The following is a 27536-nucleotide window of genomic DNA, read 5'->3' on the forward strand; positions in this document are numbered from 1 at the left end:
TGTCAGGTTTGCATTTCATATTTATCTGCTGGCTGCTGACAGTCTATACCACAATAGATATGAAAGGTAAAACTCGACGAATCAAATACTGTGAAGAGATGATTTTGTTTAATGTGTCTTTCTCTTTTCGCTCCTTCTTCAGAGCTTCTCTCTGTTGAGCTTTGGCTGATGCTGCCTTTTCCAAGGCCTCTTCAAGAGCAGCTTTGGCTTTTCTCTCCTCCTCCACAGCTTCCTGAAGACCAGAGGGCTCCTCTGATCGCACAGATGTTTCGCTCGTATCAAAGGGAGCGTACGATTACTTTCAACTGCCGGAGACAGAGGGCTGATCCTGGTCCTCATCTATGATTTCCTTGTCAACCTTGTCGATTGTCTTCCCAGCTTCTCCTGGAAGCTCCTTATTATATTGGACAATTTAATAAAAATGAACAGAAGATTATACAAATGAATAAGTAAAAGCACCAAAATGTAGACAATGTTTTGAAGTATAAATAAATGAATTCATACGTTAAATGTGCGCTATGTAGTTTTGGAGACAAAATTTTAATCAAACGAGAATATGCTTCAATAAACTGAATTAACAAACTGACCTTAAAGGACAACACAATTTCATACTATTTTGCTTTGTTTTTATTTGGAGGACCCTGCCACCTTTCTAGCTCTAAACAGTGTTCTGGGGACCTTATTTTCCTCTGAGAACAGCTAGTTTATTCAGTTATGGAAAGAATAAATATTTTTGAGTTTGTATTATTACCTCGTTTATATTGTCAATATTGAAATTCTGAGTTTGAATTTCTTCACTACTACATAGTGCCCCTTTAAATCACAAGACAGATTATAATTCATAATTAGGGCATTAAAAGGGCTATCACTATTTCAATTTGCATTTTTATTTACATTAAAGGACAACACAATTTCATACTGTTCTGCTTTGTTTTTATTTGGCGGACCCTGCCACCTTCCTTCTCCAAAAACAACATAGTGCCCCTTTAACAAAACCAAAAATGCATCAAATTTTGATACGATATTACAACACTAGATGGCGCCATTGGTCAACGTCACAAGGACAAAACGGGAGTAGAATAATTAAAACGTGTACACATATAATGAACTAAAGAAATAATTGAGTGAGGAACAACTGGCATGGTCTTGGTTTCAGTCTACTTAAACAAATATTTTAGCCAGAGGTTAAAGTGGTTACAACAAGTGGAGGTAAATCAAAACTAAGCAAGATTCTTAAGAAGACAAAAACTTAAGACAACACATGTTTGTGTTTCAGCTGAAACAATGAATGACAGGTAAGAGGGTGAATGATTTACTGGGGTGTTATCGTTGACAGTTATTACCAGTATTACTTGTAATAGTTTGGAAGCTAATCACGCATGCGCAGTCGTTGCTTTGACGAAGACCCGAGATGATAATTACATTTCTATGGGCAGGCAGAGCGCGAACACACGCTGCACAGCCCCAGCTATATGTGTGTGACTGTTAACTAACATGAGGCGTCCAGTACAGAGATAGATTAACAATCGGAAGCTCTCCTCTGTACGTCGTGTTTCTTCACTGGAGAGCCCTCCCTTTTCCGCCTGGCGTTTGTTCCAGCTCAGAGCCTGCCGTGGGGCTGTTGTCACACAGGCCGCGAATCGGGTCTTGTTGCTGGGAGGAGACCATTCAGACTCGCCTCCCTGCTAGCATTATTAGCTGGCTATGATGCGTCGCTGCTGCTGGTGTATTTTCCACACAGCAGGCCACTGTAAAGTGAGGCAGGTCCTTGGTTAATTCTTTACCCCGACGGAACTGAAGGGTGACTTGGAAATACACCATACCTTTGAAGGTAATGTGTTGCTACTTAGCTCACGTCATTCATGGGGCCGTTGAATGCAGCGCTGCTGCTGTAACGTTACACACTAGCAAGCTAACGGTTAGCCGGGGCTGCTTTGCATTTGCATGAATGGCCGTTTAGCTAACCTAATGTTAGGCAAAAGAGTGGCTTGTAACCTCAGGCTTGCTTCCCCGTTAACAAGGTTATGATAATACCAGCATACTGACGTTATAATGATAGCTAATCAAGTTAATTAGCAATTACCTAGCTTGTTCAACAAGCCAGCATTGGGCCGTTAACGGTGAGATGATGTGGAGGTGGTAAGGTAATGTAGAGTTAATGCTACAGGTAATATATAACAGTAACTTTTATGTTGATGTTAGGTTTAAGGTTAAGCTTCTGACAAAGTAAAAGTATCATTCCTTTTGATCTTAGTGTGTGTAAGCAGGTGTTTGCACTTGTTTTCCTCAAAATTGCCGTCCTGACAATTAATTTAAGATGTACTGTTTTGGTAATTATACATTTAAATAAGAAATTCTGTCCAAAAGTTGGCAAAAATAATGTCAATGTCCAAGCAGGACATCAGCCAGAAAGAGCATCTCCACCCAGTTGAAAGTGAAAGTAGGCAGAGATTAGAAACATTAGTGTGCTTGACTTGGTGAAAGTGGTTTCTGATAGCAGTAATCATCTTTAATTGCCCAGCACTTTTTCATAACAAAGTAAGGACACCTAGCTAAATGAATCAAAGTGTTAGAAGAGACATGGCACACAAAGATTTAAAGTGAGACAGAAAACTTCTTTAGCTGTGAGTTTAGACCAAGAAACTGCTACCAGTTTTTTTTTTCAGGATTTGAGATTGTTTGTCAGTGAGATTGTGAGTAGTTTGCTTCAGCAACTATCAATACGACTTATCTGTTTTTTTATGGTCAAGATGTACTCTCTGCAAGCAATGTTGGCCCAAGCATGTAATATGATAATATCTTCAGAGTAGAAATGACATCAGATATCTTTTGTTTCTGAAGTCCTAATCTAGTACAGTACCTAAAGTGCAACCATGTCCATGATGACCAGTAAGTTTCATTCTTGTGTTCAGTCACTATGGCCTTGTGGTGGTAGATTCATTTAAGTACCAGATACTGCAAAAACACTGTCTCCACTCTGTCATCAAGCTTTTGACATAATGAATGTGATCATGCCTGTGAGGATGCTACTTTGGTACTTGTGTTTCACCCACCAGATGTAAGCCTAATCGACCACTTAAGGGAGGATTAACAGCTGCACGCAAAGTAGCATTTTCCTTAATAATCAACAAACACCAAATGAGGGTTTTATTTAATTATTTATTGAAGAATCACTCTGATGGAGCACCCAGCCACTCACACAAGCCATGCCAATGAGAATTGCAACTTGGCTGTGTACCTTACTCAGCAGAATGTTCAGTATAATTGTGACTATAACATCATGTTTATTTTTTTTAAGGATGGACGTTGATTTGTGTGCTGGCGGGGACAGTACCAGGAGAAAAGTGGACTTGACTGGGGCTGCAGAAGGCACTATGGAAGTCGTGCCATTGGAGATGTATGACTCCGCCAGAGCGAAAATAGCTGCCAACTTGCGGTGGCTGTTTGCCAAAGCCTATGGCATTGGTGAGTATTTACATCCATGCTACACAAATGTTGAGTACATATATCTAGATTTACAGTTGGCTGTATGACTTACTAGATAAAATCTATATATCTATGATTTTGGACTTAACTCTCAAATGTGCAAACTGTTAAGTAGAGCCTGGGGTAGTGCTATCTGCAGCATATTTTCCTCATAGTTATTTCAGATGTTATTGTTGCAACAATGGTTTACTCTTGTCCACACACTGACAGTCAGCAGATTGTGTAGAGCTGCAGCGGTGAAACACTGACAGAAAAGGGAAAGAGAAGGAAATATTTGTGGATGTGTGCACTCGAGCCAACACTAATTCCCCCATGACACTTTTCTACTGAATCCTCCCTCACTGACTCACCACATCCATCCATTCTTGTAAGGTGGCCAGTGAGATTGAACCCAAATCAGACTGAGTGACAGGCACTGAGGATTAGGCTATGTTTGTTAGTCTGTACTCAGAGCATGGAAAATACTGATCTGCACTGCCAGTTACTCACTCCCTTTTCAGATAATATCAGCATTACTAACCAGGCCTTTAGCCCAGATTTTGCTGTCTTTTCTGTGGCCGCAACAACAGTCAAGATTTTAAATACATTTCAGGCCTGAGATGAGTTGTATGAATAATGGGACAGTAGTTCACTGCTTATCTTGTGTTGTGTGGTTGATTTGAGCCCATCGTCTTTGACTGGGCACATCTGGTGCATGATGGAGAAAGCTATTTACCAGATTCTTGGATTAATTAGCTGTAGATGTGAAGTTTTGGGATAATTGATGGCATGTCCCTGTCAGTTGGAAGTTAATTAGGTACATTTAGCTAAAACAAATTAAAGAATAGGTTCACATTTCTTCATATCTGTTGTTAAACTAAAGTCAGGTGCCCATATGAAAACAGGTTTTGCTTGCTCATTCTTCCTGTTCATAATGGCCATTAAAAGATCTCTTCCCATTGTGTTTTAGATGAAAGTGATGGGGGACAAATTACCACAGTCCTCACTCTGTGCAAAAATGTACTAAGAAGTTTATTAGGAAGGTTGTATTAGGATTAATTAGTGTGACAGCTTGATTTCACTGGGCACTGTCTGTGTCTCATTGTAGTTGCAAATGGTTCTGTGCTGTCCTCTGCACAGCTTCATACCCAACCGGGAGTTTGTCAGATGCAGTGTTTTACCTGTTTGATGACGTTGTTGACTTTCAGAGATTTTGTTGATTCTTGGTCATTTTTCCTTGGGGCTTCTGAAAGGAGCAGCGTGTTTTGTGGAGTTGAAGAATTGCGGCTTCAGATCAGAACAGCTCCGGTGGTCGTGTCGCAGTCGCAAATCTATGTATGCAAATGTATTGATTAAACTTAATGTTCATTTTGGTGGTTGTAGTTGGTGTTGCACCACCCCAATTGATATAAATTAGCTGGACAAAATATTAGAAACACCTCTCGGTTTAACATCCAGTGGCCTAATACTGTCAGTTGAGTATATGTAGTAGTCCTAAGGAGGACACAAAACATGGATCGATAGGTGCTGAATCTTGTGGTGGCTGTCTGTTTTGTTGTCCAAGCCAGTGCTTGGTGATGAAAACTAGCGTCATTAGGAGCTCCAGTTGGGCTAAAAAACAAAACAAATACCTTGGTGAAATAGTGAGTGTAGTTGTTAAGATCTGGCTTATAGACTCTCACCCTTCATATCTCTAGGCAGTAAAGTCTTCTTGGCATGTTTTCAGATTTGATACACTATGAATTTTCATAGGCCCTGTACTCCAGTGTTTCTTAGATGTACCTATATGTTATCCATAAGAAAATAACCTTGACCTATGTTCAGTATACCTTATCCATGTGAGAGAATGTTGACCTATTTTTCTCTGACAGCCTTCATTCACATAATATATTTTTAACCTCTAAACCCAGACATGGCAACAGAGAATATCCAGACTGTTTGGCATATATTTAATCATCAGAGTCAGAGAATGTTACTGTCAATAGTAACATCACTGTATACCGCCATTGTTTTACTGCATGGCTGCTATATACCTTATGTCTCCTTATTGTAGCAGTTACTATAAACCTCAGCTATCTGATGCACAAGTCTCCTCATTTTCTGCTTTGCATGTCTGTTGCATCAGTGAAGTCTCTGGTCAAATCAGCCATCATTATTTCTGAGGTTTGCACAGGCTTTCTTTTGTATTCTGCGGTCATTACAAAGATTTCCTAATGCCACTGAAGCATTCATTCTAACCAAACGACAGTAAACTGGGAGTAGCAATGGTACTGTAATCCAGTTTGTGAATAGAAAGCTTTTGATTTTTTGTCATTTTTCTTTTTTCATCCCATTGGTTCATTACTCAAGCTCAAATTTCCTCAGAGTTCATGTCAAGGCTTGTAGGCATTTGCTTGCTCAGTTCAGTTAGTCATCATAAGCTTTGGGTAATGATGGAGGATAACATCTCTCTGCTAACAAAAATGATGCACCACAAATGAACTTGGGTGGAGATGCTGTTCAGTTACAATAGAAGGAATACTTTAGCCCCGAAGCATTGGTTGCTCAGAGGGAGGCAACTCTCAGGTGCATCTACAGTCATCTTGCTCCCAGGGGAACTGAATATACAAGGCCCTTTTTAATTTTTGCCCTGTGGCTCATACGATGTCTCCTGCATTGCGAATGCTGCACAGTTGTTTGCTTGGCTCATGCAGTGATGGACAGACACGAACAGTGGCGTGTAAACAGTCAAGGTTGACATTGCTGCGTTTTAAAAATGGGCCAGCCATGTCATGATCTTATAGCTTGTCAGGGATTCAGGTGCATCTGGTGTGTATTCATCAGGGTGGGTTCCCTATTAAGTATTTGATCGTGCGTGTCTATGTTTGTGTACATGCTCCCTTGTCCCTATGCCCTCTGCATGGGCCACAGCTGCTCCCAGCCTGAGCGACAACCAGCCAGACACAACACTGGCGAGAGGGAGCACCTGTTATGGTTGCAGGCCTATTGCTTGTCCTTACCCGGCTCTCCCCTGCTTGTGTTGATCGTGGCGTGCTGCTGATCATGGCTGGCTGACTCTGCTGTGGCACATCCTGGGTCTATCCCAGTGCTCCACCCCATCCCAGTTAGTAAATCTTTCAGTCTGGTTTCTGGTGGCAGGAGGGTGGGGGGCAGCTGCCACACGACATCAGTGTCTGTGGAATGAAGTCAAACGTGAAGTCTCGCCTCAGCCAGACCCCTTTGTTTTCATACACAAACGTTCTATTGCCTCTATATACTGAGACGCAGCTCTACAGGAATGACCCACGCTGCTGGGTGTTGTGCATATTAGATTAATTCTGTTGTACAATGACATCCTTATTTGCACCATGCGTACGGTGGCAGACAGCATATCGGTGAGGCCTGTGTCGTCGTAATGCATGTGGAATGCAGTAAACAGGATCAGTGTGATCTGAGCATCAGCAGCTACTGACCTAAGGGCTGCATGTTTTGTCTCTTGACGATCACCATTTTAAGTTTTATGCAGTCTGATACATTTATCACAAATCCTCATGGTTGCATTAACAGGGAGATTTGATGCATGTAAGCAAAAGCTCCTAATCACTTCTTAATTACCTCATACTTTCAATGGATTGTAATTGGCTGAATTAAAGCTGATCAAAATCCAATCTGTTCATTTCTGAACTTAACTGCGCGTTGTCCACCTTAGCTCACAAGTGTTGCAGCGCTGCTCTCTTTTACCACAACTGGGCTCTGCAATGCACCACTTCAATACAATTGAAAATTGTTGTGTGTGAATGTGCAAAAAACTTATTTGGGTGCGCCATTGAGATATTCTGAGAGCAGACGTGAGTTTGGCAGAATGTATGGATTCCCTAAGCTCCACCTGTACTACAAAACAACATTGTACATAACATTCAGCTATCAGCTTCTCCTTTTTTAGCAGCACTCAGAGTTGCTATCACCGACTAAAATGACAAACACTGCCAGTGGTAGATCATATCAGCAAAATTCATTTTAATTCAATGAGTAATTAGCAGTTGATCACAGATCAAAATTTAAGCTGATCAGCTTAGTTTTGAACCTTTATCTCCAGTATTTGAATCCAGCAGCATATGAAAGATGCATCAGCTATCGGAGTCTAGCTGTTCAGTGTCCAATTGGGCTCAGTATCGGCAGACACCCAATATTACAGAAGTCTGATCAGGATTGGGGTCAAAAAACTTGATCGGGACATCCCTACCTACTATCTGCATCAGCAACTGACAAGACTGTGATACACCCTGTGACGAACTGTGCACAGGCAGAGACAAAAACACATCTACTCTTGGATGAGAGAAGGGCAACACTTTTCTCAGGAGTAAGAACTAAATGTGTAAGACACCAGGAAAACTCCCCCTTGATGTTTAATTTGTGATCTTATCCATCCAAAGTTTTCATTTACTGAAAAAATTCTGTATTCTTCTAATCAGTAAAAGCGACAAGCTTATAAGTGACAGTTGCTGCACCACAGGTTGACAACACATATTTTTCAACTAACTGAAACATAACCACAAAATATGATGAGATGTGAAGGCCACAAAAACCACTGGGAAATCCCTTACACCTGACCACACTTGCATCTACAATGTGAGACTTACCACTGTTTCTCTCTACCCAAAAAGCTATTATAGGCACCTTTGAACTGCAGATACAAGCTTTTTTCCTCCAGGAATTGTGATTAGAAAGTCAGAATCGATCGTCCAGAGTTGGCAAGCCGAAACTGACTACCCATGGTCTTTCTTTGATAGCATTTTTTAGGTATTTCTCAAAGCGTTGTCTGTTGTCTTCTAACTCTAGCGCAACATTTGTGCTGAATGTATTATCATCCACAAAAGCAGCTGCTGGAAGAAGCTGCCTGCTTGCCTTCCTGTTTTTGTGAGCAGGAGATTGTCGATGAGTGGCTCCCTTTATCCCGTCAGTCAGAGCAGACACTAAGAACTCATCACATACACACATACGGCTTAGGCTGTGTTACTGGAGCTCAGGCAGAGTTCAGCACAGATTTAACAGAACAGCGTTATTTTCTAGCATCACGCTGTTTTGTGCAGTGCAGTATTTTGGACAGGTTTTGTGCATCATTTTGGACCTATTTTAAGCCTCGATGTGTGGTTAAACTCGCAGTATGTATTTGGTTTGTGCATGCCTGGAGTCAAGCGCTTCAACCCATGCCCTTATATGGCTGTGAATTCTGGTTTTGAGTGTGACTTCACATCCAAAGCAACAGAATCTCTTGTGTAGGTCACTGTTTTCTTTTTGTTTTTTGTGGCTCCAGTATTGTTAAATTAATGCTGGCAAAGGATATCGTGTCACCTGAGATGGCTGCTTTCACTGATGATTCAGCTTAGCAAGGATCTCTTTCCCAGTGTTACTCCTGAGGCTATGACTTACAAATGGCCATGTTTGTTCCATGTAAAATAAAGCCGGCATAGAACAAATATTACACAGAAAGCGGTGTGCTTTGTCACATTCCTGTAGCCTGTTGACACTGTAGAAGTTTGGTGGGGGGAAGCTGAAACCAATGAAGATGTTGACATCAAAGGTGTTTACCAGACACCATAATTTTACTATGTCATAATACAGTACCTTACTATGTAGTTATCATACCAGCTTACCCATATGTTTTCAATTAGGTCACAATTTGAAAGCTAAACTACACATACTTTATATAGCTGTGCCACATGTTTCACCTGACCTCTTTCTCTATTGCAGACCATATTCCAGAGGACTTAAGGGACCCGTTCTACACAGACCAGTATGACCAGGAGCACATCAAACCGCCTGTCATCCGCCTGCTGCTGTCCTGCGAGCTCTACTGCCGCGTCTGCGCCCTCATCCTCAAGACTGAGCAGGCAGCATCCCTTCAGTCCCACCTGTCCGTCATCCAGGCTCTGTCCAGGAAGGGCATATACGTTGTGGAAAGTGACGATACGCCCGTCACAGATGGGGAACTGGCCAGTATGCCCATCAAAATGGTGAGTGGATTGAGTGGAGGTTGGTTGTTGCCCAAAAAAAGGGCGGCTAATTGTTATCCTGTGTAGTAAATTTTCCATCTCAGCGTACACTAATTGACCATTTTCAAATTTAGCTGCTGCTCTTGGTGAAATTAAAAGTTGATAATTATTGTTTAGGGATATATTCAGCACCAGGCAAGTCTTGGTGTTGCACTAGCTTTTACAAAATGAAGCACAGATTGCCTGTCAGAGAAAAAGAAAACAAGGCCAGAGGCTTTAACAACTTTGCACATTACCTGTGACAGCGGCAGCTCTTCCTGCTTCTGATGTACTATCTTGCAACAGTGAAATCACTGGAAGAGGCTATTGCTTTTGTCCTTATCTAGCATTTTAATCAATCTGAGCCACATGCATTTGAGACACGGGGAAGCTTCTATCTACTGTGAAGAGTAACTTTAAAACATCGTGAATAGGCATAAAAGTTATTTGCAATTGTTTCACATCATACACTGTGTGCACTTCATTTTGAGAAATGATTTGCTTCTTGACCTAGTGGATGACTCACCAGAGGATAGCGCTGAACTGTTATCATTTTTTCATTCAAATTGAGAGGCAGAATTTGACTATTACTCATGCACGCCAATGAGAACTTTCATGTAAGATAAGGCTGTGATTAGAGTTTGTGTTTGTTACTGTGCCATGGCAATGGTGTGTCCAGACTGTCCTGGGAGGTTTTTGGCCAGATTTATTTTTCGCTCTTAAAACACTTCTACATATTTTTCCACATCTGTTCTTTCTCTAGTCATTAGCCAAATATTTCAAGCCATTCTCAATTTTGGCCATTTTTATAGTAAATCTGTTTTTTGAAGTGAATAATTCTAAACTATGCTTAACGTCTCATTAGTGCTTTTATATTGCAAACATGAGCAGGAGGTTGAGGAGGACCACAATAATTAAATAACATTACTGATGAAAACGTTTCTTTTATGCAACTAACAATTGTATTCCTTATTGATTTATCTGAAATTATTTTAATTATGGATTATTTTGTCTGTAAAATGCAAGAAAATCGTGAAAATGTCCTCCAAATTTGTCCAAAGCCAAGTTGGCGTATTTGAATGATTGATTTGTCAGATCAACTAACCAACATATTTGTGGCATTTATGCTTAACCTACAAACTATGAATGAGAAACATCAAACTCTTAAGTCTCACGAAATATATACCTTACGTATATTATCATAGAATGTAAAGAGCATCAAAATAAAATGTGTTGTTTTGATATGGGATTTTGCATAGTAAAATAATTGTTATGTTAAGTACTTATGACTTATGGTATGAATTTGGCTGTATTGGTACCATTACCTTGTGTTTAAAATGACCACCTTTTAATCAGAGGACATTGCTTTAACCGCTGTGCCTGCGAACATCCTCTCTGCTCTAGTTCACCTGTGGAACTAACTGATACTTATAACTGTGCCAGAGATATCGCCTTCTTATCTCGTTCATGAAACAAATATGTGCAAATCCTAATAAAAAGCTGCAGGCCAGCCCTCTCAGAACAGTTTAATCGGTTACATCAGTGTTAAGAGGGTTACTCTAGCACTAATACTTTATAGAATGGATTTTATTGTCTGATAGTTTTCTCACCTACATTTTTGCAAATCTGTTAAGAGCATTTACTGAATGCTGGCACTTAAAATTCTTCCTGCTTTGTCCTTGAACGCCCAGCTTAAATGCCTTTTAATCAAGCCAGCTTCCCTGCCGTTCATTGTTAGTCTGTTTCTGTAGAAAATGAAAATATTTTGACAGAGCAGTTCTGTCGGTTTATGCAGGAAACTGGATGCTAGGCTCTACTGACCCTTTTGTGAAGTCATCATACGAGTGTAATATAATATTTGAAGAGATCAGCTCTTAAACAGGTTAAATGTCCCCTGTGTAACCCACATCCTCTTGGTCACCACCTGAATCAACAGTTCCACGTCACAGCGCAGTGAATGAAGTGTAGCGCAGCCCTTGAGAGGGTTGCAATGAGATCTTATGTCTCACGACTTCACCAACAGCACTTCACGCAGGATAGAGTGAAATACCAGCCAGTTCGCTTGCTCTCAGCCATCTTCCTACCCTTTCGTTGCCATGGAAACCAGCAATGGTGTTGAGCCTCTTCTCTGCAGGTCGGCGATTCGGGGATGTGCGTCTGCTTTTACTGTTAGCAGCCTGACAGAGAATGTAAGCAGCAGCCAGACACAAAGCCCTGGTGAGGAGAAGGAAAATCCTGAGCAGGACAGTGCTTATCTCTGATAGACTGTTGGAAACCCCCTCCTAGTTTGCTGACTTGACAAGGCGTTTCCATAGCAACTAACATTTTTCTGTGTGTGAGCGTTTGTGTGAATGATCCTGTAGCTGCAGACAGTTCCTATCCACCCTGTCTGATTCTTGTTGGGGCAACACCTGGGGCTTGTAAGAAGCGAGCCATCCTCTTGAGTCCACTTAAACTTTTGTATGTGTGTGCACATGCACGCTGTCCATCTGTGAGGAGCACACACATACACACACCTCGGGGCAACAGCAGACTCTGCTTCCCGTGGGGCTCCATGCTGAGCTGATGAAGAGCAGAGTGAGTGTTTGAGGAGAACAAAAGATTGAAGAGCATGTCGTGCTGTGATATTTGCCCCTTTTGTTTATTTCTTTAACACTGTTTATTTAACACTGCATTATCATGTTGCACATATACATTAATACTTCTCTATACATATTATACTGCATATTTAAATAAAAATTGTACCTATTTTACACATTTGTGCATGAAAACTAGAACCTGACACATTCTAGTGGATTTTGTCATCTGATCAATATTTCTGAGCAGGATGTTTTATAGTTAATAAACTTATAATTGCTCAGTTTCCTCAAATATATCCCTGGCATATCTGTACTGCAGTTTCTTGCTATTACCTGTGATGTAGCAATACTGGTGCAACTGTGGTAAACCAGTACTACCCACATTTGTTTTTGTTTTACATAAATCACTGTACCGCTGCATTCATGTTTGAGCAGTCGGGTTTGAAGTATAATTTTGGTTTCAGAAGTCTTGGTTCTTTCCTGCTTCTTTTGGTTATGACAGCATTGTACTCACCAGAGTCATTGCTTAGATCTGGGAGCATGCTGGCATGACACAAAAAGAAGTCTAACAGGATAATTAGTCTTTGGGCTTGCTATGACTGCTTTGATTGTCCGAATGATAGTTTCTTACTTCTTCACAAGCAATGTCACCATGTTCCCAGATCAAAGAAGTTAATTTTATGAGTACGGTGTATCATAGCTGATTGAAAGAGGCTTAGTCTTAGAAATAAGATCAGAGTTTAAAAGGAACAAGAGTTTATCTGAAGTAGCTGTAGTACTTAAATTGCCTTTGAAACCACGAAACAGCAGCTACAGTGAGTGAATCCAATGAGCGGGCAGAGCTTAAGCAGCCTTTAGCTTCCTTTTTGCAGTCTTCATCCTTTCTTCATATTCTGTTGAGGTCTGTGTCCATGTGGTGAAAGCTCTGAATAGCTCTCCTTCATTATGTTAACGAGCCTAATCTCTGTGCACTTCCATCACCAATTGGATTAGGCTGGTAGCACGTTTCACGAAGCACTGACTGACACAGTCACATGTCCATATTTGTTCTGTGATGGATTCAGGTGCTGCAAATTGGCTGTGATGTTGTGGACAAGGAATAACATTGAGTAACAGACGCTTGCATACAATTAGGTTTAGAAAAAGAGGTTGATTATCAAATTTGGGTTTTGCCAGCTGTGGTTTTGCTACCAGATTTATTAGTGTTTGGCTGCTGTTAATTCTCATCCTGGCTATCAAGAAACCATATTTTAACTGGTAGGCATGAGGATACCCCTGCTGGGCCTCTTGATTGCCTTAGGATATAAAGAGTGGGTTTAAGGATGGACACCCATTGTGCTAAAAGAGAGGTTTCACCTTTTGATTAAACTGTGGTAGGTTATTTAAAATAAAAAAAAAGCATTAATCACACTCATTTACCCACACCCAATATTAGCTGTTATGTCCCAGAATCCACTGGTCACCAACTGGTTTCAAATGATGATTCATTACCTGTAAAAGTAATGACTGTGATGTGCTCTTAACAACCTTGTTCTTACGAATTCTCGTTAAAACTTGAAAGATGTTCATAAAAAAACACTTAAACGGTAACCAAAACTACCAGGAATTTCAGGGTAGATGAATACATTAGATATATGCCACAATAATAAGCTCCACAACTTTTTTAATGTTGTTTGGTAAATCTGCATTAGATTGCAGTCTCATCTTATTTGCCTCCAGCTTTGATCTTAATTGCATTGGAAACTGGGAGAAAAAAATCCAATGAAATTGAATTGTCCTCTGTTTCTCTGTCTCACTCACCCAGAGTGCTCACATGCCCATGATCGATGCCCTCATGATGGCCTACACAGTGGAGATGATCAGCATTGAGAAAGTGGTGGCTTCTGTCAAGCGCTTCTCAACCTTCAGTGCCTCCAAGGAGCTGCCCTTTGACCTGGAGGATGCAATGGTCTTCTGGATCAACAAGGTTTGAACACGCAGACATAAGCAGTGAATGAAGATACAATAAATGAACGCAGCAGCACATATTTAAAAACTTTGGACAAACAACAGTTATGGTTCCATACATCAAGAGTCCAGCTGATCATGATGAGCCTAGGCTGTTGCATGTTGACTTCATGCGTCACTTATTTTTTTTGAGACCTGTATGCTGCTCACAGACGGGCCAACAGATAAGGTTTGTAGGTCTGGTGCGTACACAAGAGGCTTGGGTTCAGGTTGCACTTATCTTTCGATGGGTTGAAGGCCTGAAGCGGCAAGAGCTATGACTCAGTGTGTCCATTAATCACATTGATGTGCCACACCATCACTATCTGGGAAAAGGAAAGTGTCTGTTAAAATGGATTATACTAACTCCCCAAGCGGAGAAATTTTTCCTTGTTAATCTACATTTTATATAATATATATATTTTCAAATCATTTTGATTAAAACATTTATTGTTTAGCCTCTAAAATGTCAAAACAATGGTAAACATCAATCACAAAGAAAAAATCTGGTTACTGTAATCGGGGTAGGAGATTAAAGAAACATGATTTCCCCTGGTAGATTTCTCCTGGAGAACCCTGAGTCTTCTGTAATGTATGCAGGTAACTGGGTTATTAATCAGCATTTATGCATGTGCAAAACAAAAGACTGCAGAGACAGTAACAGTAGAGTGGGTACATGAAAGGAGAGGTCAGTACAATTAGCAATCTGCCTGTATATTTAAAATGATTCCATGTAAAGCCAATAACTCTGATTCTGATCTGACCGATCTGTTGAAAGTGAGCCATTCTTCCAAAATAAGGTCGCTCCATGCTTTAATTATCTGCATAACGTGGCTTCTCAGCATAACCTGGATTCTCGAGTGCATCTAAACGTCTTGAATATGTCAAATTTCTTCTGCAGGTGAACATGAAGATGAGGGAGATCACAGAAAGGGAGCACAAAGTCAAGCACCACCCCCTGGAGTCCCCCAGCCACCAAAAGGTAAAGCCACACACGATGTCTTCCATTTGCTTCTTTTTCAGGAGGAAAAATCCAAAAACCTAAAATACCAGTGTCTCCATATTTCTTGCTTTTGGAGACTTAGAAGTACCTGCTTTCATTAAAAACATTTGTTCTCATTAAGTCTTTATCCAGGTTGGGTGTTCAACAATCAAAATCTTTTAATAAGCAAAACTTGGTTCAGGCAGGACCCTTAGTTTTAATAAGGAATGTTTCCCCTAATGGCATTTTGGAGTTGTTCTGACCCTGCTCTCTTTTTCTCTGTTTAAACCGGAAGATCCAATCCTTTGTCTGTGACCTCTGACCTGTTGATCTTTCTGCTCCTGTTCCTCATCTGTCCCTCCTCCCTTCCCTCTTTTATCCCTGCAAACTGGATAGTCTCCCTCCAAATGGTATTGGAAGCTAGTCCCTGTAAGTTGGATGCCAGCCCCCCCTCCCCATAACCCCATTTTCTTCGCCCTCTCCCCCTTGCACGCATAGTTCTGTGTTGATGTGCGCGCACACTCCACCATGGCTCATTCAAGCTCATTCTGTGCTGCTTGTAGCCAGTGTGTCAGCAAGGGGGAGAAAGCTGGAAGTTATTTTTGTTTTGTTTTATTTTTTTCCCCTCATGGCAAATATGTCACACAGGTGTAAGGTTTTTCTGACCTTTTGTGAAGTGTTCAAAAGATTTTCGTTTAGCTATGCAATGTGTGCTATCTCATTTCAAGCTCAACTAGGCCATGTGGGTTTGCGGTGGCTGTATGTGTGTGTGAGCTATTTGCTTGCCCATTGAGAATTAAGAGCAAATCCATGCCTCCACCTCTCCTTTGCTTTGCAGTCCCATCCCTGCCACCTCCTTTCACTGATCTGCTTTGTCATTCTCCCTCCGGTCTCTCTCTTCTGCTCTCACACACTGTTTCCTCTGTGCCCATGGTCTCCTCTGACAGTATCTCTTGCTCTGTGTGTGTGTGTCAGCCTGATGTCATGCACCAGCTGGTCCACTGCATGCTGGAGCCAGAGGAGCTCTCCGAAGCGGTACAGTGTTCCCTAGTAGTCAAGAGAAGATTCCCTCATGTAGAGCTTATTTTGTAGTAGTAGTAGTTGTAGTTTGACCTGTGACTTTTGACTGGAGCTGCTTCAGTACAATTGGTATAATTTTGTCAAATATCCCCCAACACACTGCATTGTAGTAAATGTTGAGAAAATGTTTTTTGTATCATTTTGTTATTTAGATACATTTTTAGCTGGTCGGTTGTGTTATGCTGCTTTTTAAATCGTGCATGGTGGCTTATAGTTTCACCAGACCTGTGTCAGGGTTTGGGTGTCTTTAAATGGTTTGTATTTAAGATTCTGCCAGGCATGTCTGCGTCGTGATATGGCCATGACACGGCCATGACACGGCCACCGGAGCTGATCACGGCTGTTCTAGGCGATGCTTGCATCCGGTCATCCGGTCACTTTACAAAATTAAAAAACTCTGTACAGACTTGGGATTTACAACTTTTAAAATATTAACAATTAACACACATAAAACAGACAACAATTAAATCTTTTAACGATGTAGCCTACTCACCCATGGTAGATGTGCATAAATGACGAAATAAATACAATCTGTCAACAACATCAGGTAGGCATGACGCTCTTCTTCTGCATGGAGGATGGCACAAAACAGAGCTGCACATGTGAGGTTACAGAGATTTGCCCAGTTGTATCAAGGTGTAAGGGTGTATTTGTTACTGAAAAATATCTCAAAAATCTGTCTTCTTGAACTAAAGTCCAACCAACATTGAATATTTGAGGCAGATACTGATATTAATATTTGAGTTTTACATATATCAATGAATAGACCTGCCATGATTTTAATCTATCATACATACTGTATCTTTATAGATATTTGTACAAGACCTAGATAACTTCTGCTGACCTCAATGTTGTTGTCCCCGATATTTGAGCTCTTATTTATTGTTTTGGTTGTGCGATTTTGTTTTATTTATTCAAGATATTTTAATATTTGTTTGACAGTCAAATTCCAATATTTGAATATTTTTAACAGATGATGTACTTGCATTATTGTGCTACGATAGTAACTTTTTTTATGTACGCTCATAAGGAGCGAATTATTTTCATACAAATTCAGGAGGCCTCTCCTTTTTTTTTTTTTTTTTTTTTGTCAAAGAATTGAGATCAAGATGTTTCCAGAGTTTGACAATTTACAGTTCATTTCTGTCTGGTGGACAAACTGAGTTTATAGTGATCTGAAACCTAGTTATTTCTGTACTGCAGCTTTTTTTCTATTTAGCAATATGCATCGATACCGATAAATCAGCAGACAAACATATTATCAGCTCTGGTGGAGTGTTTCTTACTTCTGCATCCTATAATGCAAATATCTTGCACGACTCTCTGTACTGGAAAGACTGCAACTCGATCTGCATTTCTTCTTCTACAAGTGCCTCAGAGACTGTCAGATTGATTTGTCATTACAAAGGGAGCGTTGTTCCCAGTGTAAGGTGAAATATTTGTAAGTCATGCAGAAGCGTTTAAAGTTAGAAGCAGCAGTACTTGTCAGTACAGTCTGCTTTGGCATCCTGTGAGGTCTATATTTATGTTGCTCCAAATCATATGTAGGTCTGAAATCTCCACAGCACATCCCTATGTAACACTGTAAATTATTTGTTTTGTATTCTGTTGTATTTAGTTACTTTGTGCTTGCTCAATTTGATCAATGAATTCCTCACCAGAGTATGTATCCAAAACTAACTCATCTGGGGTGAGTGAGTTTCTGCACTAACCTCACACTCATTTCCCATAAGTGGGCCAGTGATTACCCCAGTTTCCCTCCCAGTCAGCTGGCTCACGTTGCCTAGTTTGACTGGACTCCACTGCTAGCTGCCTTACCACTGAGGCCTGAGGAAGGCTGTCCATCCACTCTGTGTTGTTCATATCACTGCTCTAACACCTCCACCTCCATCTCCTCATAGTAAACTGGGTCTTCAGGGTTCTCCCTAAACTGTGCGATCATAGTGGCACAAGATTTATCATTCAGCATAATTTTATTTTTTGGGCAATTACACTAAACCTGTTGTTGATCAGTTGAAGAGGAGTTTCAGCTTGCCTATAAAAAACAAATGACTTTTTCTTTGAACCTCCTGGGGAGAACCTTGATTGGATGCTTAGATTAATATCCTACCTAGATTATAACTGGCGCCAAAAACATCCAAGATCTATATGCCTTGACTAGTTCAGACGTGAATCTCACAAGAAAAGAGATTTGTATTTGTTTGAAATTAGTCATCGCATTTAGGATGTTTTATAACGTGTCATTGGTTGGTAGTACCGTGATGTTGGGTGTTGTTGTGGCCCTGGCATTTCTTCTTATGCAACCTCATCCTCTCCCCCTGGTGTTTAGGTACGGTATCGTCGGGAGCATGCTTCAGGCCGACAACTGCCCTTCTTCCCACTTCTGGAAGACCTGATGAGGGATGTCTGTGACGGAGCTGCACTGCTCACCGTGGTCCACTGCTACTGCCCAGACCTCATGAAGCTGGAGGGTATGATATGCACACTTGCTCACACTCACATTCAGTAGCAACATCTTCCTAATTATGAGTTGCCCTTAAATAATTTTTTCATAAAGAGCATCAAGCTTTCTTTGCCAACACGTTGAATTTGATATCCATGTGTGATACTATTTTTGGCACTTGCTCATGGCTTACTGTCCCAGTCCAGTCAGTGTGACATTTATAGCCATCAGGTCATTGAGTTGTGTCCTGATCTGACCGGCTCTCTGCCTGTCTGATCAGATATTTGCCTGAAGGAAGTACCCTCCATTGCTGATAGCCTGTACAACATCCAGTTACTCAGAGAGTTTGCCAGTGAGTATCTGAATAAAAGCTTCTATCTGACAACGGAGGACATGCTCTACTCGCCGCTTGTGCTCAAGGTACAAACATAGACACACATTTGGAATAAAATGTACATTTAACCTTCAAAAAGAAGCCAGATTCAGTTTTTTTAACATGTTTTCTCTCTACGTAGCACAATGTGATGGTGTTCATTGCTGAACTCTTCTGGTGGTTCGAGACCGTCAAGCCTGAGTTTGTCCAACCAAGAGATCTCCAAGAGTTCAAAGATGGTGAGCATTGATTACTACATGCTCTGGAAATAAAATGAAGATAACACATTGGTGAAAGACTGACGACTGAGCATCTTTTAATGTCACACAATACGTTAAATAATTAAACCACATTTGTTAGCATCCAGAACATTAATCAAAACAGAAACTCACCATTTAATTTAAGCAATACACATGGTAGCAAACAATAATCGTTTGTGTGTATGCCCTTCCGTATAAGTTCTTCAAAATTAATCAAATTACTCTATTTCTTATGTATTTAATTCAGTAGGAATCTGATGTATTTCCTTATTTTTTTGTCAACATGTTATGCTCACTTCATTGGAAGTTGAGTTCAAAATGTCAGATTTTAAGGCTTTAAAGACTGTTAGTTTGCTCACAACTACAACTAAATCCTGGTCAATGTCCCAGGTTGAGCTTTTCTAAAGACAGTCAGCATCAGTCACTATGTGCATTAACATGACCTTCTTCCTCCTCTCCACAGCTCGAGCCATAGCTCAGCCCAAGAGTGCCCGCCCATCAGTGCCTATCTCCAACGCCACCAAGCGCAGCTTCCTGGTCAGCCCTGGTGTGGCCGATAACCAGAGCAGCCCAGAAGTCTGTAACAGGTACTTCCTGCACCCCGAAGAGTCTGACCCCCTGTAAGTCTTCTCTCACTTTCCTTCACATTCCACCTCATCATGATCCTGTCTCCTAACCAGTTACAGTAGCCCCGCAAGGACCGGTACATATTCTGCATTGTCTGATGTGCCCTCCACCTCGAGCCCTTTGTCTTGTCCCTCACCAGATTTAATGATGATTTGCACAAAGTCTCTTTGTCTGTGTGCATTGTTAGCGCCTGTGTGGTGGACTGAACGTTAAGATTAGCTATCTTAAAGGATGTAGAATTGTCAGTTGGGATTTTTCCATGCCACTTGCTTGTCTGCTGAAATATTAGGCTGTTACTGTGTCTGTGGTGAAAGCTTACTGAATGCATTTGTCTCGGGCCTAATCTATGCACATGTCCGTGATCTGCTCCATTATTAGCGTTTGAATTGCAGTTTTAATTTTGCTAACATTCTAGCTAAACCTATTGATTTCTTGGCTTTTAGTAAAGGGGGTCCAACTTTCAGTCCTTCCCACCCACTCCTGCCCCTCCGACAGAGGCAACAAAAGCAGCAAGGAGAAGATGGTGCAGGTGAGGAAGATGTTCAACTTGTCATTATATGATGTTGACCATCAGTTGTTATTATACTTATTCATTGTGTGTGTGTGTGTGTTTCCGGTCAGGTCTCAGAAACCGCTCCAACTCTCTGACTCAGATGGACGGACAACCCCGAGGCTCTGTTGTTGCATGGCCGGACAAGAGGCAGAGGTATACCCAAAATTATATTTGATTTTGAAGGAAGAAGAGTAGTACTAGTCTGCACATTAAATATTGTAAACATTTTTTGAGGCTTCATTTCAAGCATCAATGTGTACAAATATAAGCTCACCTCTTCATCAGTGGAGCTGTAATATTTTTGTATGTATATGTAACCAAACTGTAGCGCTTTTTCACATTTTACACAGACCTTAATGATAAAAATAAAGCTATCACTCTTATTATTTTATGTAAAAGGTGATGTTGAACCTTCATATTTATATTTATACAATCCAGAGATGTGTGACCAGACTGCCTTTCTTTTCCTTTGTATGCTGGGTTTGTCCTTGAACCGCAGCCAACTGGGTTTCGATTTGCATTCTGTCTACCTTCTCTGTTTATGTTTTGATCTTATCAATTGGTCAGTTCTGCCCAAATATGATATGCAGAGATATTTTTATTACTTTTGCCAAGAACTACAGACCCTGTCAGAGTGGTAAAAATCTGGCTTAGGAGTAACATTAGATGTTAAATCAAAATATGTTGGTGGAAGTAAACAAAATCCATATTAATTTTCCCCTTCTCTCCCTCTGCAGACCTATGTCCACACTGAGCCCCTATATGTTTCATTCAGCCACAGACAGCGATGCAGACATAGCTTCTGGTGACAGTGTGAGTCTGGCCCGCTCCATAAGTAAGGACAGCCTGGCGTCCAACGTCATCAACGTCACACCCAAACACCAGACTTCTGTCCTACAGCCGTCACAGGCTTCGATACGGAGAGTCAACGGCCACGGCCTCCTGGGTAATGTTAACATTGAGAACGAGGAAGAGACTCTGGTGGCAGTTTCAAGGACTGATGGTTCTGTCATCCCTAAGCGGGTTGACGGGATGCAAGCAACTGCCACAGTGGGACCCAAACCTTCCGCAGAGGCCAAACCTGCACCGGATAGCTTTTACCTAGAACCACTGATGCCTGCCGTGCTCAAAACGGCTAAAGAGAAGTCTGTATGCCTAAACAAAGAGGAGGAGAGTGGCGAGGGGCCCCGCTCTTCAGGAAGGGGCTCTCTACGCCGAGGAGATGGATCTACATCAGCCGTTCGTAGGAAAGCTCCCTGCGGCCTGAACCAAACCTTTACCCCCCCGGGTGAGGAGGTGGACTTGTCAGAGGAGCCTCCACAGAGTCAAGCAAGCTTCATCCCCATTGTTACCAGCAGTATGGACCCCTCGTCCAGAGAGCCAGCCGGGGGTTTCTACCTGCATTCAGATTCTGAAGAACCAAAGTCTGGCCAGGGCCTAGATGATGAGCTGGAGGACCTGGATGAAGAGGAAGAGGATCTAGATGAAGCTGTTACCACTAAGGACCCCAACTGGGATAGGAAAACCTTTATAGGGGAAGATGAAGAAGAAGAATCAGCTAAACTCCAAGAGGACATGAATGTGAAAGAGCATGAGGACAAAGACATGAACGGTGGCAGCGGTCGCTCCAGCCCCTGTCTCAGCGCTAACTCCCAGGCCAGCAGCATGGCCAGTAGCAGTGTGCGCATGACCTCCTTCGCTGAGCGCAAAGCCCAGCAGCAGCGCTTTGGCAGCAACCACGACCTACGCTCCAGTGCCTCCAGCTCCCAAAGGACCACTCCAGATGGATCAGAGAGCAGCGGGCCTCTGACTTCCTCCTGGAGGCTTAAAAGAGACCAGAGCCCCTCCTCACCACAGGGAGGATGCTCGCGTACAGGCGATGGTGCTACTGTACTGGCTTCTGAAATTGTACAGCTCCGAATGCAGCTGGAGGAGAAGCGACGTGCCATCGAGCACCAGAAAAAAAAGATGGAGGTGCTGTCGGCGAGGCAGAGGCAGAAGCTGGGAAAGGCGGCCTTCCTGCACATTGTAAAGAAAGGTGGAGGCAAGAGTGACACATTACCCAATCCACTTAAAGCTGACATCTCTAAAGATGAGCTTGGTGGGGAGAAAGGACCATCAAGTAAAGATGATATGTGTGTGGATGCCCTGAGGGGGGACAAAGAGGTGGAGGGAACCACCCCAACAGGTGCCTTAGAAGCAGACAAGAAAGGAAACGGTGGAAGCTTTTACCTAGAGGAAGAATTGGACCTGAACGAGTGCAGCCGCTCCATCGAGCTGCTGAATGATGCCATCGGCAGTATCCAGCAGCAGATGATGCAGCTTTCACTGCAGCAGGAGATGTTGATGAAACAGAATGTACAGTCCCCCCCTGCACCAACTCCAGCTCCTCTCCCCAGTGACAAAAACGGTGACTCCAAGGCGAGCTCAAGCTTTCACTTTGTGGATCACCTCTCCGGCTCCAACGCCGCTCCCACCAGGAAGCCCCCAAAGCTGAGCTCAGGCCGGAGCTCCAGATCCAAGCCATCAGAGCTAAAGATAGCCAAGGAGCAGAGCCGGCAGGCCTCCAGGACCCTTACCCCCACCCAGAGTGGCTCAGAGACATTACCACACCCAAGGCAGTTAGCTGGGGGCAGGTCCCCCAGGACCGAGCAGCCCGACAGTCCCAGAAACCCCATAGCAGGAGAGACAATCGACAGGCCGGGTGCTGGTCACATTCGGAGCGCCACCTACCGGCTTCACGACGAGGCAAACGTGCGCCTCCCGACCCGTGTGGACCTGACAGCGTTGGTTGCCCCAGAAGTGTCCTTTGAGGAGTGCCTGTCCAGCACCATGAGAGAGTCTGAGCTCAATTCTTCAGACGGTTCAGGAAAAGAGAACATCCCATCAGAGGAGGGACAACGCAGCAAAGCCAACCTGATTGAGGTCGATCTGTCTGACCTGAAAGCTCTTGAGGTAGAGGAGGCTGCTGAGGACACGACAACAGAAGGAGGTGATGGAGAGCAGAAGTCAGGCATGGGCTTCTTCTTTAAGGTAATGCCTTTGCATGACAGTAGAAACATTTACTGTATGTATTTAGTTTTTTATTACAGTGATGATGATTTTATAACTTGCATTGACGAACACATCACACAAACATCGTAATTTATCATGTTTTCACATGATCCATCTATTTATAAATAACTTCAGCAAAAAGATTAAAGATTGATCTAATTCATATTCAGATGATGTTCCTATATCTTTCTTTCCGGTTCTAGGATGAGCAGAAGGCTGAGGATGAGCTTGCTAAGAAGAGAGCAGCGTTCTTGCTGAAGCAGCAGAAGAAAGCTGAGGAGGCTCGTCTGCGTAAACAACAGCTAGAAGCAGAATCTGAACTCAAACGAGATGAAGCCAGGTAACTTATCTTACCAATGGCAGTACTTGAAATGTTAATCTTCCAAAAAGTTGTCTAAAGTCTAAATCTTCTTTTAGACGGAAGGCTGAGGAGGATCGCCTGCGCAAAGAAGAGGAGAAGACGCGGCGGGAGCTGATAAAGCAGGAGTATCTGCGGAGGAAGCAGCAGGAGATGTTCGAAGAACAAGGCCTCGTCAAACCCAAAACGCCCAAACCGAAGCAGAAACACAGACCCAAGTCTGTCTTTAGAGAGGAATCATCCGGCGATAATTTCTCCAAGGGCTCCTCTACACGTAAGACGGTTACATAACTAGTTTGACATTTAGCTTTTTCTTGGCGTGTCTCAGCTTGGTGCGCCTCATTTGCTTTTTCCATCTGAGCTGTGGGGCACATTGACTTACTGCCAGTTATTTTTTTTATTTTACTACCATGATTACATGCCCCACAGTTATGAATACTGCATTAATACTAACATGACTGGGATTAATTTCTGAAGATGTCTTTGGTGCTTCTTTGGATTAAATAATGAGTTATAGATCAAATAATGAGCAAGTGATTTATGCTGAAAGTGTCCACCCTGCCTGAGACAGACTACCACTGCCAACGTGATATAAATTGTTAAAAAAAACAAATATTATTTGATCTGTCCTTAACTTAAAGGCACATTACAAAAACTACTGTTTGACATGCAAGATTTTGGATTAATTTAGTTACATGCTATGACTGCTTAAATTGCATTTATGATGTCTTTTTATGTTTATGTCATGTGGATAAAGTCTTTAACTATGCATTTGTCATGTGTTTCTTGTCATTTTTACAAAATAATTGAAAGGGTCCCCTCTGTTTCACATAGCTGACAACCTAAGCAACGCCCAATCAGGCTCCAATCTGTCCCTGGCCTCCGCTGCGACCAACGAGGCCGACAGCGTCAACTCTGGAGGGGCTGGCTCCCAGCGGTAAATTACTTACGAATAGTTTGAGGATTTTTTTTTTTAATGTTCAGTATTTGTGTTAATTTTTGTTTACAAAAACATGTCATCCTCATTGTTCATTATGTCTTCCAGCTGTGACTCTGTGGAGTCGTTCCCTGGCAGTCGTAACAACAGTCGGACTGCAGAGAGAGACTGGGACAACGGCTCCACAGCATCTTCCATCACCTCCATGGCTGAATATACTGGTGCGTGCACAAATGTCATTATGATGTCTCCACTTGTATCAGATATATTACTATGATAGCAGACCTGTGGTTGTGATCAATATGTCACAATAAACATCAGTGTCACTGTTTTGCTCATCATCACTTTCAGTTTTAAGACGTAGACTTTGTAGCCACAGCTAATTTATCGTCCTCTTGTTATTTGTTCCATTATTCTTGTGGTCTCACAGTCTAACTGGCTTTTCTCCTATTAGGTCCCAAATTGTTCAAGGAGCCCAGCGCCAAGTCCAATAAGCCAATCATCCACAATGCAATCTCCCACTGCTGCCTGGCTGGCAAAGTCAACGAGCCACAAAAGAACCAGATCCTAGAGGTCAGTTTGTTACCATACATGCACCAACTTTATATCTGCTTTATGGAGTTCACACAATAGTTTGATTTACCTGTTTACATAAAGTCACTGTTGTCAAAAATCTGTGTAAATGAACCCTGTAAGAAATAATATGTCTGGCTTTTTTTCAAATTAGCCTCTGCTAGTATTGTTTGACATCATACTCATTAAACTAACAATGTTTGACTGAGCTCACCTTTTTTAACACGGACTTCGTCACTGCTAACTTGGCATCACGGCAGATAACTTTCTCTGGTTCATTTTTGTTGACATGGCAAACATCTTTATTTTCTCTATAACAGAAAACATGTAACAAACAGCGTGATAGCCTGTAGTCGACAACATCAAGACCTTAAACAAATCAGGATTTTTCCAAATGTAATTTTATTGAAAAAAAGTCTGTTTTTCAACGCCAAAAACTGTATTCCTTCTCATGTTGCACACTTAGATTTGAACCAGCAACCTGACACTGACAACCCTACTACTGTAATATATCTCGATATTATATCAACGCCATTTTAATGTCTTCTGTTTTACGTCCTAATCCACTAGGAGTTGGAGAAGTGCGAGTCCAACCACCTGATGATCCTGTTTCGCGATGGTGGCTGCCAGTTCCGGGCGCTCTACTCGTACTTCCCCGACACCGAAGAGATCCAAAAGCTGACAGGCACAGGACCCAAGAGCATCAGCAAGAAGATGATCGACAAGCTGTACAAGTACAGCTCGGACCGGAAGCAGTTCACCGTCATCCCTGCCAAAACTGTGTCGGTCAGCGTGGATGCCCTGACCATCCATAACCACCTGTGGCAGGCCAAGAGAGGTACTGTGCCAAAGAAAAGCGCAAAATAGCAGGCCGGATTTTAAAAACCCCCTCTGTCATCCAAACCATCTTATCCCCATCTTGCTTGTTTCCTGAATAGACTGCATTGAAGCCCACAGCCAAGCTCGCCTCCATGCTCGGTCTGGAAACCTGCTAGGGAGAGGCCCTAATTATGGACATGTGGTCACCTGAAGGCAGAGACAAGGGAAAAGTTATGTGTGCGTGCGTGCGTGTATGTGTGTGCGTGTGTCACAGATGGTCAGAGGGACTGGTGCTTGCAACAAAAAGATGAATGCCGGCTGAATTAGCTTCTCCTTCCTGTGATCTCAGTGCGATCTGTTCAGGTTTCTTTTGGTCCGGCTCCGTTTTTCTACGACGACCACGACTCAAGCATGTGGCTCTCTTTTTGTGTTTTCTCCGTCTCTCTCATACGTGGTGGATGTATTTATTTATTAGTTCAGCACTGTCATGGTCGAGAGCTCAGCTGCAGCACTAAAGTCCTTCCTTCTCTCCGTAAAACGCCTCTCCTTTGGACGTATTTCGGACAAATGGAGGGGGGGACATTGGGAGTTTTCTGTCCCTCTTTTCAGAAACTCCAAAGCACGGGACCTTTGTCCAACCCTTTAGGACTATTGGACGGCTCTGCTGTCCCAACGAAAACAATCTTCTTCCTGCGTGGACTGTCGAATCTGTCAATCAGGCTGGCATTGCCGATTTTGCCTCACCAGGGATCTCCAAAAACCTGCTGCTCTGAACTGTCTTCTTCTTTTTGTCACAGGGGAGCTCCTCAGGTCTCCCCTCAGACATCCGTTGGCCTTTCACGCATTGTGGTACTATCGTCTATTTATTCAACTGCTTTTTAAACTAGACGCTGATCGTGTAGCACTGGATATGTGTATAGCAAAAAAAAAAACAAAAAAAAGGAAAGTTAATGATGGTAATTTTAAATACTTTTATTTGTCCAAACATCCTCTTTCTTGAGGGTGTCAAAAGAGGGTGAATGATAGGTTTTGGTACACAAATTATGCTTTTTTTTTTCTTTTTTTTTTTTTTAGCTTTATTTTTAATTATTATTATTAAAGCAATGTGGTATAGAGTTTGAGCTGATGTTATGTGTTTTCATCATAACGAGAATTCTCTGATGTTTAGAGCTTAGTTGTGTTTTCTCCACTGGGCACTCTTGAATTGTCCTGTATAAAGGTGCACTCATGAACACTTGTCGACGGCTTCTTTCATGCAATGTAACTCCCCCCCTCCCCCCTCTTCTCCTCCCCTCCCTGAGTGTGTTTGTTGGCCTGTCCCATCTTTAACCACGAGAGCAGCGCGCACACTCTTGTTGTGAAGGGTGTCTCGGTGCTGTTCTGTAACCGGTTCGAATGACAGTATTTGATATATTCACAAAGGGGTTTCTGTGTGC

General features: G+C 42.2%; 1 protein-coding gene across 4 annotated transcripts; it reads left to right on the forward strand.

The window, feature by feature from the left end:
• Positions 1–1427: 1427 nt before the first annotated feature.
• On the forward strand, positions 1428–27536 carry camsap1b (calmodulin regulated spectrin-associated protein 1b). 4 transcript variants are annotated; one of them, XM_084360312.1, is made up of 19 exons: positions 1428–1831; positions 3299–3465; positions 9196–9458; positions 13860–14021; positions 14943–15023; positions 15420–15452; positions 18433–18574; positions 18827–18966; positions 19062–19158; positions 19643–19799; positions 20250–20335; positions 20428–20512; positions 21097–23392; positions 23617–23753; positions 23831–24045; positions 24585–24708; positions 24817–24929; positions 25163–25281; positions 25852–27536. In XM_084360312.1, the coding sequence occupies exons 2-19, from the start codon at positions 3300–3302 to the stop codon at positions 26146–26148; spliced, it is 4713 nt and encodes a 1570-aa protein (XP_084216438.1). In that variant the 5' UTR covers positions 1428–1831; position 3299; the 3' UTR covers positions 26149–27536. The 4 variants fall into 4 exon arrangements, with proteins under 4 accessions (XP_084216438.1, XP_084216439.1, XP_084216441.1 ...); XM_084360313.1 differs by having other exon boundaries at positions 24606–24708; XM_084360315.1 differs by having other exon boundaries at positions 19643–19766; positions 24606–24708.

The sequence above is a fragment of the Pagrus pagrus genome (assembly GCF_965226575.1).
Source record: "Pagrus pagrus genome assembly, chromosome: 8".
Lineage (NCBI taxonomy): Eukaryota > Metazoa > Chordata > Actinopteri > Spariformes > Sparidae > Pagrus > Pagrus pagrus.

What these genes read in the sequence shown, in the direction of transcription:
- camsap1b (XM_084360312.1), top strand. Translation starts at nt 3,300, where the DNA reads ATGGACGTTGATTTGTGTGCTGGCGGGGACAGTACCAGGAGAAAAGTG. An exon ending in ACTCGCCGCTTGTGCTCAAG is followed by an intron (nt 18,967 to 19,061) that starts GTACAAACATAG and finishes CTCTCTACGTAG; the next exon opens with CACAATGTGATGGTGTTCAT. An exon ending in TGGCCGGACAAGAGGCAGAG is followed by an intron (nt 20,513 to 21,096) that starts GTATACCCAAAA and finishes CTCCCTCTGCAG; the next exon opens with ACCTATGTCCACACTGAGCC.